This window comes from Candida orthopsilosis, assembly GCF_000315875.1.
Source record: "Candida orthopsilosis Co 90-125, chromosome 7 draft sequence".
Lineage (NCBI taxonomy): Eukaryota > Fungi > Ascomycota > Pichiomycetes > Serinales > Debaryomycetaceae > Lodderomyces > Lodderomyces orthopsilosis.
The window spans coordinates 284,068-297,769 of record NC_018301.1 but is presented as its reverse complement, the minus strand read 5'-3'; the positions used below and the strand labels follow the sequence as shown (position 1 = coordinate 297,769).

At 38.0% G+C, this 13,702-nt stretch overlaps 7 protein-coding genes across 7 annotated transcripts; all 7 read right to left on the bottom strand. All coding sequences in view use genetic code 12, as the record gives it.

Annotated features, from left to right (window-relative positions):
• Positions 1-80: 80 nt before the first annotated feature.
• Positions 81-2,816, bottom strand: CORT_0G01530 (U3-containing small subunit processome complex protein; the record flags this gene model as incomplete). The annotated part of the gene is made up of 1 exon (XM_003870918.1): positions 81-2,816. The coding sequence occupies one exon, from the start codon at positions 2,814-2,816 to the stop codon at positions 81-83; it is 2,736 nt and encodes a 911-aa protein (XP_003870967.1).
• A 325-nt stretch (positions 2,817-3,141) lies between these two features.
• Positions 3,142-3,981, bottom strand: CORT_0G01520 (Pre8 alpha-2_sc subunit of proteasome; the record flags this gene model as incomplete). The annotated part of the gene is made up of 2 exons (XM_003870917.1): positions 3,142-3,850; positions 3,938-3,981. 2 exons carry the CDS (start codon positions 3,979-3,981, stop codon positions 3,142-3,144), a joined length of 753 nt encoding a protein of 250 aa, XP_003870966.1.
• Positions 3,982-4,167: 186 nt separating this feature from the next.
• CORT_0G01510 (Elf1 mRNA export protein) lies at positions 4,168-7,677 on the bottom strand (the record flags this gene model as incomplete). Its single annotated transcript, XM_003870916.1, has 1 exon — positions 4,168-7,677. The coding sequence occupies one exon, from the start codon at positions 7,675-7,677 to the stop codon at positions 4,168-4,170; it is 3,510 nt and encodes a 1,169-aa protein (XP_003870965.1).
• Positions 7,678-7,821: 144 nt separating this feature from the next.
• CORT_0G01500 (hypothetical protein) lies at positions 7,822-9,207 on the bottom strand (the record flags this gene model as incomplete). The annotated part of the gene is made up of 1 exon (XM_003870915.1): positions 7,822-9,207. The coding sequence occupies one exon, from the start codon at positions 9,205-9,207 to the stop codon at positions 7,822-7,824; it is 1,386 nt and encodes a 461-aa protein (XP_003870964.1).
• A 119-nt stretch (positions 9,208-9,326) lies between these two features.
• CORT_0G01490 (hypothetical protein) lies at positions 9,327-9,791 on the bottom strand (the record flags this gene model as incomplete). Its single annotated transcript, XM_003870914.1, has 1 exon — positions 9,327-9,791. One exon carries the CDS (start codon positions 9,789-9,791, stop codon positions 9,327-9,329), a length of 465 nt encoding a protein of 154 aa, XP_003870963.1.
• Positions 9,792-10,047: 256 nt separating this feature from the next.
• On the bottom strand, positions 10,048-11,481 carry CORT_0G01480 (Cbp1 corticosteroid binding protein; the record flags this gene model as incomplete). The annotated part of the gene is made up of 1 exon (XM_003870913.1): positions 10,048-11,481. One exon carries the CDS (start codon positions 11,479-11,481, stop codon positions 10,048-10,050), a length of 1,434 nt encoding a protein of 477 aa, XP_003870962.1.
• A 610-nt stretch (positions 11,482-12,091) lies between these two features.
• On the bottom strand, positions 12,092-13,501 carry CORT_0G01470 (hypothetical protein; the record flags this gene model as incomplete). Its single annotated transcript, XM_003870912.1, has 1 exon — positions 12,092-13,501. The coding sequence occupies one exon, from the start codon at positions 13,499-13,501 to the stop codon at positions 12,092-12,094; it is 1,410 nt and encodes a 469-aa protein (XP_003870961.1).
• Between the last annotated feature and the right edge of the window lie 201 nt (positions 13,502-13,702).

The window sequence follows — 13,702 nt, the reverse complement described above, 5'->3', positions numbered from 1 at the left end:
ACTGTTTATACATATATATATATAAGTACCTGTCCCTTCCTTTAATCTTACTTACGGTTGATATCTCTTTTCAAAATGTTTTACTTGAATGGAGCTTTTAATGGATCTATAACAACACCTTGTTTAGTAATGACCCTAGGCATGGTTAATTTCTGATGAGTTTCTCGACTGGTCCATTCTTGTCCCAATGGCATTCGTAATGAACGTTCATATTGTTCTCTAGTTTCAAAAGGATATGGTACATCCAGTGATTGGTATTTGAGGATTTTCTTGTTTAGCTTTTCATTTATAATGACGTTTGACAAATTCTTATCTTTACGTTTATCACGTTGAGTAACTCCATCGATCTTACGAATAAATTTTCTCTTCTTATTCTTGTTCCCCTTAGTAGATCCTCCAGTCCAATCACCCCACCCTGGTAATGTTGCATCTTCCTCTTTATCATCTTCATCTTCAATCATACGTTTCTTTTCCTGTTGGAATTCACTAGTTACATCATCGCCAATAAATGCCTCTTTAATTAATTCTTTTTGTTTGAACATTGTAGGTACTGAATCAGTATCAATATCTTCTCCTTCATCTGAATCATCTTCACCTTTCTGAACTTCAGAAATGGCTAGTGTATTGTTAACATCAATGAGCGATTCGGTATCATTATGATGCTTTTGTTTACGCTTGGCTATTTTGGCGGCTGCCTTAGCAAGTTTGGATGAGTTTTCATCAATCACGGTGGTAATTTTACTTGATTTTTGTCGGGTGTCATTATACGATGTGGATGTGGATGTGGAAGAAGCAAGCCAAGGATTGGATTCATCGACTTGGATCTTTTCAACTTTAGCTTTATCTTTTCCATCATCTTTAGCTTCCTTCTCAATAACCTGTACTTTGTTAATCTTGGCATCTAGTGATTTTGCATTATCATCTACAACTTCGTTCCTTATTTCTTCATTTAAATCCGTATCATCAATTGCTGCCGCATTGTATACTCGTCTACCGGTATTCTTCTTGACATTGACCAATCCATTATCCTCCTCAAACAAGTCGATACCAGTGTCTTCACCATTTTCCAATCGTCTCAAGTGTTCAATTTGTTTCAAGTTTTCTTCTTTTTTCCTCTTTTCGGCATTTTTCATAAAATCCATCGCCATTACCCCCTTACCAATCTTGCTCCTATTTATATCTTCGCCGTCTTTAGCATATTCACGTTCAAGACGATCTAAATTGTCATCACTGTAGAAACCTTCATCATCGTCGTCTTCGCCCCCTTTTCTTCCCAATTGTTTCTCCCTTAATCGTTCACCTTGTCTCAACATCTCCTCTAGCTCCTCTCTATTGGATACATCTTTTGACAATCCACTTTTGATCATCGATTGAGCCCACTTCAGTTGAGTCTTGTGTTTCAAGCTCATTCTCTCTTTAGCCCTTTCCATGTCATGATCTTCTTCTTCACCATCAATATCTTCTGCCTCATCACCCAACTCTTGATTTCTCAACCTTTCTCTCTTTTTAATCTTGTGGTATTGTTTTGACTTGATCTTTTTTAACCTCTTGGCTCTACGTTCATCCCTAAACATCAACTCTCTCATAAGTCTCAATTCGTTGGTACGTTTACGCATTTCTTCAGGTGACATTTTAGCCATAGCAATTTCTTCAAATGTAGCTTCCTTTTTATCATCAACCAAAGCTGATTGCGTAAGCAAATCATTAACTTTCTTTTCAAGATTCGTTGTTGGAGTATGGTTATCTGCTCTGAATGTCAATGCTGAATCGTTAATTTGATCTGGTTGTTGCATAGGGAACTTCAATACTTCAGCTTGTCTATTTTGTTGCACTGTATCACTCCATTTACTTACTTCCTTTTTAGCTAATTCATAAGCAGCTCCACGATCATTCCTTTGTTGAATACGTTTAGGTAATGGTGTAACTACTGCTTTAGCATCTTGATCAATAAGTATATTATCAACACCACTGACATCCTTCATCATATCACTTAGTGACAACTTTTGACCATTTGATGGAACACTAAATTCGTTTTCAGTTCGAGTTTCAGCAACAAACTTTTTACGCTCTTTGGGCTTCGATGATTCTAGTTCCTTTTTCAACATTCCCGTAGTCTTGACAAGATCAACTTCATCATCCTCGTCGTCTGATTCATGGGCAAACACATCCTCGCTATCTGATTCATCCTCTTCTGATTCAGACTCCAGATCGGAGGTGGATGCTTTAGTGGTATCTCCCCAATCTTCCTCCACTTCGTCAGCAGCTTCATCATCCTCATCATCGCCACTTTCGTCATCTCCACTGGACGAGCTCTCGGACTCCCACTCATCATTAAGCACTAATTCATTCGACTCCTTACTTCCTTTTACTTGAGCAAAATCACGATCATCCATATCCCAGGCTTCTGACAAAGTAACCAACTGACCCTCATCAATACTATCATACGCATCTTCATCATCAACATCAATCTCGCTCTCACTATCACTGTCTTGTCCTAACTTCCTTCTCTTTGTCTTGTCTCGTATCGTTTGTGAAAATTTACTATTCAAAACATCATAATCATCATCACTTGCCAACGCTTCATCAGAATCAATCTCTTCATCGAGTAAATCCTCATCTTGTTGTCCATCGTTTAAAAACTTTCTTGCATCTAATATACCTTCTTCAAATGGAACATCATTATCTGATTCATCGTCATCAAAGTCACGAGGGTGGTTCTTTCTCTCTTGTTTCTCAGCAATTTGATAAGCATCGATTATTTTCCTCGAGCTTCTATTCTTACCACTTTTCTTCACTCCTTTGCTCTTCTTTGCCATGGTTGTGATTTAGTTGAATGAAATTGGTTAGTTTAGTTGCAAGATGGAGATGCCCTTCTCAGTTTTTTTTTCTTTCCACCTGTATTGGATTTTGTGCAACTAATTCACTTCAATAAGCATCGACTGCGATAAGGTTTAAACAAGGAGTGCACTTAAATTGAAAAGAAAGCTACTATTTCAAGTACCGATAAAGGAGTAGTCAAGTCAAGGACAAGTACCCAGAACCACTACAGAGCAATTTACCATGCAAGACCTACACATCCACCAATACGCTAGAAAAGGTCCCAGTTTCTACTCTACCATGTCGTTTTTATTGCACACCTACTTACAATGAGTCTAAAATATCGTTAATTTCATCAGCACTCAACTTCTTAAACCTTGGGCCTTCAATATTGGTGCCAGTAAAACCTAATAATTGTTCTTGTGGATCACTAATAACAGCAATGTCCAAATTATCACCAATCAATTCTCCTTCAACACTTTCTTTCAAGGCCAAAAGTGATACATGAATAGCATCTTCTAATTGCAAATTTTCATTCCATCTCTTTTCAAGGAATGTCTTTGCACTATTTGCCGTCTTCCCTATAGCAGTTGCCTTCCATGGGAAATATGAACCACTAGGATCTACCTGATACAATTGAAACTTCTCTGAAAATTCATCATATCCACCAACTAATAGTGATACTCCAAATGGTCTTATACCTCCCGATTGCGTACTTTCTTGCATAACTTTGGCAATTTCTTGAACCATAATACGTACAGGTGGATATTCATTATAAATTAATTTGTAATTTGTTTGGGCCAACTTACGAGCTTTATCAACCAACACTCGGAAATCTGGTCCCATTCCACTATATGTCATACCAATGTTTGGTGTTATGTATTCGACTTTGTTGTTGACATCCGATTTGTTGAGTACCGAATTCGATTTACGTTCTGTAGCTAATACTACTCCATTGTCACATTTGATTCCGATTGTAGTAACACCTTGTTTGACGGCATTGAGGGCGTATTCAATTTGAACTAATTTACCACTATAACGAATTCGTTAGTATATTTGCCTTTGGTGTGACTCCTCAAAAAGAATTGGAAGAGCTTCAATGGTGCCTTTCAGCACATACCTTGGTGAAAATGTGGTCAAAGAGAATGAATATCTGTCAGCCATTGCAATTGAGTTGCGGGTAGATCTATAGCTTTAATAGACTGTTGTAGACTCTGACGTTCTTTTATGAATAATTCGCCTTCGATTTTTTTGTTTGGTGCAAAAACATTTTTGTAACTCTTACACGACAATCTTGCAATTTCAAAATCTATAACAAATCAAACTCTATAAATTTTACTATATTGCTTACTATTCCTCTTCATCGTCAGTGTCAACTGGCTTTGGTGTTCCTTTAGGTGAGCTCAACCATTCAATATACCTTAACCTTCTTCTTTCAGCTTGGGCTTTCTTTTCATTTCTGGTCATCTTCTTCTTTCTAGTTCTAACTTTAATATTAGCTGGTGAATCATCATCATCAGCACGTTTCTTGACTTCTGGAGCAGGTGATCCTTCAGCAGACTCGCTTCCTCCATCTTCAAATCTTTGTGAGTCAACAGCAATGGTACCTTTTTGAATAACTTGTCCATTTTCAACATGCCATTGTTCTGGACATAAAGCTCCTACAAATTCATTGTTGTGTGAAATCATAACGACACCACCGGACCATTCTCTGATTGCGATAGCTAAACCTCCCAAAGAGTCACGGTCTAGATAGTTTGTAGGTTCATCCAAAACCAATAAATGAGGATTGTTCCACATTGCACCAGCAATAACCACCTTGACCAATTGACCACCAGATAATGAACCCATTGGGGTATGATCAGCAATGTCTCCGTCTAAACCAACATCTTCAAAATGTTTACGAATAACTTTAGGACTCAATTCCCTGTATCCCAAACCTTCTCTTGAAGCTTCGTGATCATCGAACTTCTGTATGAGCTTATCAAATCCCTCATTTAATAACGTTTCTCTAGGAACCCAAGAATTGTATTTAGGTAACCAGTACTTCCATTTGACTTCATATTGGAAAGATTTTTTCAACTTTTGTCTACCAACAATTGCTTCAACTTGTCTTTTACCTCTACCATCTCCAATATCAATCTCCTTTTCCATCATTTCTTTCTCTTCATCAGAAATCTTTCTTGATTCTTTTAATAAAACTTCTCGATCATCACCAAATCTATAACGCCATTGCAAGTATTGATTGGCGGTTTTTTCTTTATGCTGTTCAACATGTTGCAAAGCATGTTGGGCAATGTACCCAATTCTCAAGTTTGGATGTTTTTCAACTTTACCCTCAGCTGGGATCAATTCACCAGTGAGTAACTTGATCAATGTGGATTTACCAGCACCATTAGGACCAACGATGGCAACTCTTGAAGACAATGACAATGAACAAGAAACGTTGTTCAAAGATGGTTTGGCAGCTCCTGGGTAAGTGAATGTCACATTAGACATACGAGCAACTGACCTGGTGTTTGATTTGACACCAGTGAGGATACCAGGTGGAGGGAAAGCCATCTTGACGTTGGAATCAGTCAATGTATAGTATGATTTTCCCTCTGGTTTAACCTTGACAAATTCTGACAAGTTACCTTTGTAGTATGCTAATTTCTTGTTTTCATAATGGATGATATCGGTACACACAGCATCAAGGAATCCGGAATCATGAGAAACAATCAATGATGTAATTTCAGTATGATCAACTAGATACTGTTCCAACCATTTGACATTTCCAACATCCAAATGATTTGTAGGTTCATCCAATAATAGAACATCTGCATGCATCAACATTGCTCTGGCCAATTCCAATTTCATCTTCCAACCACCCGATAAAGATCCTACATTCTTCACCAATGTCTCTTCTGAAAATCCAACGTCAAACAATGCAGATTTGATTTCATTTTTTTGAACATTGGCCAATTCAGGATCAGAAGCAATGAAACTAACCAAGTCCATGTCAGCTTCGGATCCTTGCAACCTATGCTCAACAAAACATGTCTTCAATTCATCAGCAGAAGGGAACCCTTCTAATTGACCTTTAGAAATAGCTCTCATCAAGGTGGATTTACCAGCACCATTTCTACCACATAAACCGTATCTGTGTCCTTTCAAAAGTCTCAAGTTTGTTTTGTTCAACAACATACGTGATCCATATGCTAATGAAAAATCAGCATTGACGATTTCAATTGCACCATCATCGTTTGTACCATCCAGGGTCGATTCCGGATTGAATAAGTGTTTGACATTGGCAGTGACTGCTTGAGCATATTTTTCGTCCTTGGATATCATTATCAAGTATTCTGATAACCTCTTCCAGTCATTGACGTGTGCATCAACTTGAAAGACCTTACCAAGGTACTCCAAGTAATTGCTATTAACACAAGATGGTGCTTCTACTCCTTCTGGTAAATTTTCAGTGTAAAAGTTTTCTGCTTCCTTCAAACTTATTCTACCATGGAACTTACCATCCGTCTGCTCTGCTTCTGCATCCTTCAACACTTTGTATGCTTTATCAGCCAACTCCCTAACTTCTGGTAAGGATGCATTATTGACAACTTTTTCGACACCTGGTAAAAGAATTGGGATGAATGTTTCAATCTCTCTTTTGTTGTTGACCAATCTGGTTAAATTCTCAGTCACCATAACAGTTTGTCTTAATTGTTCGTTTGAAGAGGATGACATTTTCAATGACTTGTCCAAGATAGGAACTAACAAAGATAATGCTGGTTCTGTAACTTCGGCGACAAAAGTAACTGACGAAAGATTCTTGATACACTCAGGTACTTGTTTTGGATCAGCCAAGGTATCAACAATCAAATCATACTTGTTCTGTAAATCCAAGTTATCCAATACTTTAACAAATTTTTTCAACGTAGCCAAACCAGATTTTGCTAATTCGGGTTTGAAATCAGTGGACAAATCAGTCAATACTGGTACCACATCGACAAATTTCAATTCCAAAATATCAGCTGGTACAGTGTCAATGATTTTATTGAAATTTTCCAAAGCTGCAACTTTGCAGTTCCACTTGGCGCCTGACTTGAAGATTGACAAGTATTCATCCAATACCACTGAGCCTAAAGCTTCAACTGGGTAAATTCCAAACAATGCATCGGTAGCAGACTTGGCTGCCTTGATTACATTCTTGTCTTTATCCGTAAACAAGTCGTATGCTGTTGCAAAGAATTGCAAAAGAAGCCATTCCTTTGGAGTTTGTCCACCAAATTGAACTGCCAGTTGCTGAATAATAAGCAATGCACCTTCTTTTACCAATGGTGAGTTTTTTGGTTTCAATAATGACTTCAAGATATCATTCAACTTCCATTCATTGATAATTGACAAGTCATTTTGTTCAGCAATTTGGGCCACAATAGAATTCACTTCGGTTTTGACTTCACCGATCTTGCTTGCCTTTTCTATATTCGTCAAGTTCTCATGAAATGGTACATCAACATTTAATTTTGAAAGTGCAGTGTTCAAAGAAGTTAAAGACGTTGTTGAAGCATTTGGATTTGGTGTGCTTCTACCACTGGTAGGAAGAGAGTCAATAGGTGATGCGACAGATGAGCTTTGATTACTCTGCGAAGGCTTGTTGTAATATCTGTTTTGATTGTATCCCTGGTTTGGTTGTCCTTGAAACTGTTGTCCTGGATATGGTTGATAACCTTGGTACTGTTGTTGCTGGAATTGTCCTGGTACGAATGTGTTGTTGAAGTTATATTGCTGCCCACCAGCATTGGCATTTCTGTATCCAAAAGTTTTTGGCTTTTGTTGAGCCTGTTGCTGCTTCACAAAGTCGTCAAACGATTTCGACATGGGGACGTGCTATAGAAGAAGAAATACTGATAAATAATTCTAAAAAGGTTTAGATGAGATGTTTCATTTTGTACCACGAGGGAAAAAAAAATTTTCAGTTACAAAAAGCCGCACGCGGGATTAAACTGTGTAAACTATATTGTGCTAATCTATGACTGCTACTTGCTTCAGGGATAGATTCACCTTGCAGTTTTGATCTCCAATTCGGTACATCACGTTGTATAGTCCCAACCTTGAATCAGTATTATTTTTGTTTCCATTCTTACTAGGTGAAGGTGGTGGAGATTTTACCACTTTATTAGGTGTAGATGGCGCAGATTCAGTTTCCTCATACTTCCAACCAACGAATACGATATTAGATCCACTTTTGTTCTTAGTTAGGAACTTGCGATTAAAGCTGCCAATTTCTTTATATTTAATTTGTTCTTCAGCGGTGAGTTGGTATATTTTAGACAAGAATGATTTTGTTCCATTTGAAAACCCACTAATGGCTAGACCAAATGTCTTGCTTTTATCGTTAGGTGTGGTCATATTTATAAGAGCGGTGGAATCTATCCGTGAAAAGCTGCTCTTTACAGGAATCAATACTTTTTCTTTGCCTCCATCTGTTAACAAGTTGATGTCTTTTCCAACTATTAGGAATATCTCATTAGTTAGTGCAAATGCGTTTCGAATCTCATCGGGGTTATTTATAATGACTTCCTTGGTGGTTGTATCGCCATTCATGGACGTTGTGATGGTCAGCCTGTCTTTAAAAGTGGCTAGTTCGATAGTAACACCATTATTTTCAAAAGTTCTGGTTGTTGAAATCTCGTCATTCTTTACTTCGGCTCCTGGTGGTCTCTCTTCAACGTCTCCACTTTCTATTACTGTCACATCGCTCTCATTGGTGATGGAACGCTCTAAGACATCTTCATCTTTATCATCCTCCTTTTTCTCATCTTTATCATCATCGTCAAAAAATTGAGCTATGAGGTTAGACTTTGGCGAATTGGACCCGTGTCCAAATACAAAATCGTCTTCACTATTATCAATCATCTCTTCAAGTTCGTGTTGGTTTCCTTCTGATATACTTAGCTCGCCTAATCTCGTTGACGGCGATTTTAGCAACGATATAATCTCTTTCATTGATTCTTTCAATTGTTGCCTAGACTTCTTGATTGATTCTAAATCTGGTTCTGGTGATGTATTCGTGACAATGGGTTCTTCTTTTGATAGTTCATCCTTATTTTTACTTTTCAAAAGTCTATTTTCCTTTTCCAAACTGTCTATCCTCGCTTGCTGCTTCTGGTTAGCATATTTCAAGGTCTTTATCTCACCTTCTAGGTGTAGAATCCTGTATTTCATTTCAGACTTTTCCAAATTAGTCATGATCTTGAATCTTTCCAAATTGGTAAATTCAGATGTAAGGTAATTGATCACCCCGGGTAGGGTATAAGTTGGCTCATTCAGATTCTGTGGAGACAGACTACTTGCTTGATCTTTCCATTGTGTTTGGGCGTTCATTGGTCTATTAGTTCGTGGTGGCATTTCCTAATGAAGAATGTCTTGTGTTGTGTTGTTTATTTGTGTCAATAAAAAATCTACACACTACGAATCTAAAAATATCTAACAAAATGGGCAGCGCACAATCAATCAATCAATTCACTCTATTTCTTTGCACTTTCATAAATCCAATCATTCAATCCATATCTGTTTCTAGCAATTTCAATAGCATAGAATTGCATCCTTACAGCAAAAATTGTCGTATCTTGACCATACTCTTGATCTGCTCTCAACCTTAAAAGTGTTCCAAAGTTGTATTCTTCAATATCTTGAAAGCTTTCGATAAAGCTTCTCCACTTGGTCTTACCTTCAGCCGATTTCATTTCGTCTTCATTAATGGAAGCAGCTGCAGACTTTTCTTTAAACTCTGGAAAGTCTTCCAACAACTTATTGAAGATATCATCGTCAAATTTTGTAAGTCTCAATTGAGAACCAGGAACTTTTTCTAATAACGACCAATATGTTTCTGCCTGATGCACTGCTTTCACAGCAAATTGCATTTCAATCTCCTCCATATTCTCGGCCTTTTCAGGGTCGATTGCTTGTCCTCCTACATAAAATTCTGACATTGTTGTTGTTGCTTTCGAAAGAAGTAGTGGTGAATGAGAGATGTAAAATAGAAAAGATGAGAAGAGAGCGGAAAAATGGCGAGAGCTACCATCTAAAGGGCGTAAAACCGCTCACTTGTTTTCGCAATCACAGAGACATTTTGCAACACTAATCGAGTGGTAAAAACTTCCTAAACGAACAGTGTACATATGAATATGACTCATAGATACTTATGAAATACAAACAAATTACTTAAAATAACACAAGTTTAGCAATTCACGACTTCAATGTGAGGTCCCTCATTGCATTCAAAACCCAATTTGCCTCTCTAACCCCGCTGTCATAGGCACCGTGAACACATCCAGTGCCCTCAGTTACGGTATGCTCTCCTGCAAACCTAACCCTACTGTATTCAAGCCCCAGAACTTTGAGTTTCATTGCATTCAAAAGTGCTACATCGGCAGTTTCTGCTGCAACAGCAGTGTATGAACCTCTGATGTAGGGGTTTATTGTCCAGTCTGTAATAAGAGTGTTGATGGGGTCCTCAGTGACTTTTACTGCAATCTTTTCAAGCATTGGCCTAAAATAAGTCCAAGATTCGTCTGGATGAGACTCAAGATAGTTGGATAATGGAGAAGGGGTAAGGATTGCCAAACTACCACCACGATTACCAGGGTACAATTTTGCGTAATTTACCACAAGTGCTGGAAATGTAAATGAAGGTGGTAAGTCATTGAATGGGTGGTCTACTTCTGATGGCTCCACTTTTTTTGGAAGAATTTGAAAATGTTCTTGTTGATTGTCCCACCAAATGTGTTCAAACTCGAAAAACGCCTTTCCCAATGCTGCAAATCCTAAGTTGTCAATTATCCCTTTAACTGGCTTGGGTAATGGTGGATTCCATGTGATCCCATATTCATCATCTGAATTCAATTTCAAAATCGACAAAGGAACTGTGACAATTAAATAATCAGTTTCGACAGTCAATCCTTTCTTTGTCTCAACTGTAATCGCCTTTCTGGAAAGCTTGTGTTGAATAATGGACTTCACTGGTTGGTCCAAAAGAATACATGAGTCTGTTATTTCCTTCTTCAAAGTATCGATAAGAAACGTAAATCCTTTTTTATTGAGCAAATTACGTCCAGTGTGTTTCAAAAGAGCCATGCGACCACTAGCTTCAACCGAGGAGATTCCGTGCCAAATTTCCAAAAGTCTCATAGCTCTGTTGAGGTACTCTTTCTGTTCCCCTGTGAGATATGCTTCATGTTGTTTGACATATTCAGTGACCGCTGCATCACAAGAGAGGTCTTGTTGTTCATCGCCAAAAAATAATGGAAAGAATTGAGTAGTCTCCTCCATAACCCTGTTCAACTTCAACCCTGAAACATCTAAAAGACCGTCTTCTGTGTATGTTAGTGCATCCTTATCATCATAGTAAACATCTCCTTCCTCGATCAACCCCTTTTCTTGCAAGTCACGTAACGGTGTATTGATCAAAGTGTCATGATACCACAAAGCTCCAAGAGCATAGGTGATTCCAAGTTTGGATTCTTCTACTTTGGTGTTTTGAAGACGACCTCCAATATGATCCTGAGCTTCGAGAATGGCAATATCGTTCTTGTCAATTTTTGCTGATGACAACAATGTCTCAGCAGCTTTCAAACCTGACACTCCTGCGCCAATAATAGCAACCTTAACTGATTTAATCATGATTGCCCCTTGGTTGTATGTTTGAGAAATATTCCGTGTTTCAACATTCTCAAAGGAAATTGGCTCACATTTATATCGATCATAGCAGAGAGTTCGGAGCTTGGCTCATCCTTACTCTAAATAGGGTCCGCGTTATAGTGTAAAGATTGAGTTAAAGTTTTTAATTGCTATTCTCCCTATTCATTGGGTCGTTCCATTATTCTCTGCAAATGTTCTAAAAGGGTCAATTGAAATTTCAATGTCTTCTAACAAATTTTGTTTTCATGTTCTTGCCAAATGCGGAAGGAAAGCGAAAATGAACAAGACGGAATTAAAATGCGGACATAAATTTCGCAACCCTGGGCATATAAATTGATGTAATTTGCGCAATTTCTACTAGAATTGGAAAGACGGAATCTACGATGAACAACATCTCTTAACTTCATTTTTGAATGACTTGTTTGGCATCTGACCTAGGTTGTGAATTGGGCAAACACGATGACGTAAACTGGCAAACATATTTTATTCCGAATTGATGCAAACTTGTGAAAGTAAAGAATTACTCAAAAAGTATTAGAGGTACAGGTGCTTTAAATTGCATAAACATAGACGTTAATTAAGTAAACAGAACCTATTTTTTCTCCAACTCATTTAAAATATAAGCAGCTTCTCTTTTTCCACTATCGTAAGCACCATGCACACATCCAGCACCCTCGGCAATGGTGTGCTCTCCTGCGAACCTAATAACATCATTCCCAAGTTTCAAACCCTCTAGCTTATCTGGACTTGTGTTTTCAGCATCCGTTTTTGTAAGCAACACACTATATGAACCTCTAATATATGGGTTGGTAGTCCAATGGGAAGTTATTGTGCTTATGGGATCTTCCATTGGCTTAATTGAGATCTTTTCAAGCATGGGTTTGAAATAAGTCCAAGATTGATCCGGATATGACTCAAGATAATCAGTCAAGGGTGCTGGAGTGAGAACCACCAAACTGGCTCCCCTGTTGTAAATTTTGGAAAAGTTGATAGCCAATGCAGGAAACGAAAAAGGTTTTGGTGAACCATCGGAATTAAACCAATCATTAGAGTCAATTTCGTCCGGAATTATTAGGAAGTGATCCTCATTTGGATCCCACCATACACTATTGAATTCGAAAATTACCTTACCTAGAGCAGCAAAGTCTATGGTATTTATGAAATTTCGAGTTGGAGATGGTAATGGAGGATTCCATTTAATTCCATAGTCATGAGTTTCGTTCAATTTCAAAATTGACAAGGGTACTGTGACTATTAAATATTCTGCAGTAACTTTCAACCCCGATTTTGTCTCCACCTCTATTTTCTTTGAGGAATTTTCGAGCTGTGTAATTGATTTCACTGGCTGGCTCAAAAGGATACATGACTTGGGGATCTTGCTTTTCAATATGTCGATGAGAAATGTGTAACCCTTTTTATTCAACAAATTACGACCCTGGTGGCTCTCCATCGCCATTTTCCCATTTGCTTTCTCGGCAGGTACTCCGTACCAAAGCTCAAAATATCTCATCGCTCTTCGGATGTACTGATTTTGTTCTTGCGTAAGAAAATGCAGGTGTGCGTTGACGTATTCCTTAACAACTTCATCACACGATGCATCTGGCCGATTAGATTTGAAATACAACTGCAAAAATTGGCCCGCTTCTTCCATTACCCTATTTATTTGCAAGCCTGACATATCCAAGAGTCCATCGCTTGTATACGTTGGACCATCTTTGTCGTCACAGTAAACATCGTCATCTTTCAACAACCCCGACTCGAGTAACTCATATAGTATGCTATTCACTAATGAGTCGTGATACCACATGGCTCCAAGAGCATATGCAATTTCAAGTTTGGATTGGTCAATATTTGAGTCTTGGATACGACCACCTACATGATCTTGTGCTTCGAGGACAACGATCTCTTCTTTACCTATCTTTCCAGATGATATCAAAGTTTCAGCTGCTTTTAATCCTGATACACCAGCACCAACAATGGCAACTTTAACTAACTTATCCATTATAGAACAATAACTCCGAGTTCAATTGAATTATAAGAGCCAATAAAAAATAGGGTGTAGCGTTGTCTATTTATAGGTGGTTCAAAGGCAAATGCGCTCGGAAATTCCTCGTATCTAGACAGCAGAATACATTTGCGAGCAGCCTAAAGTTTACACCAATCAAAATTTAAATAGACTATCGATAAGGGAATAAATTATATC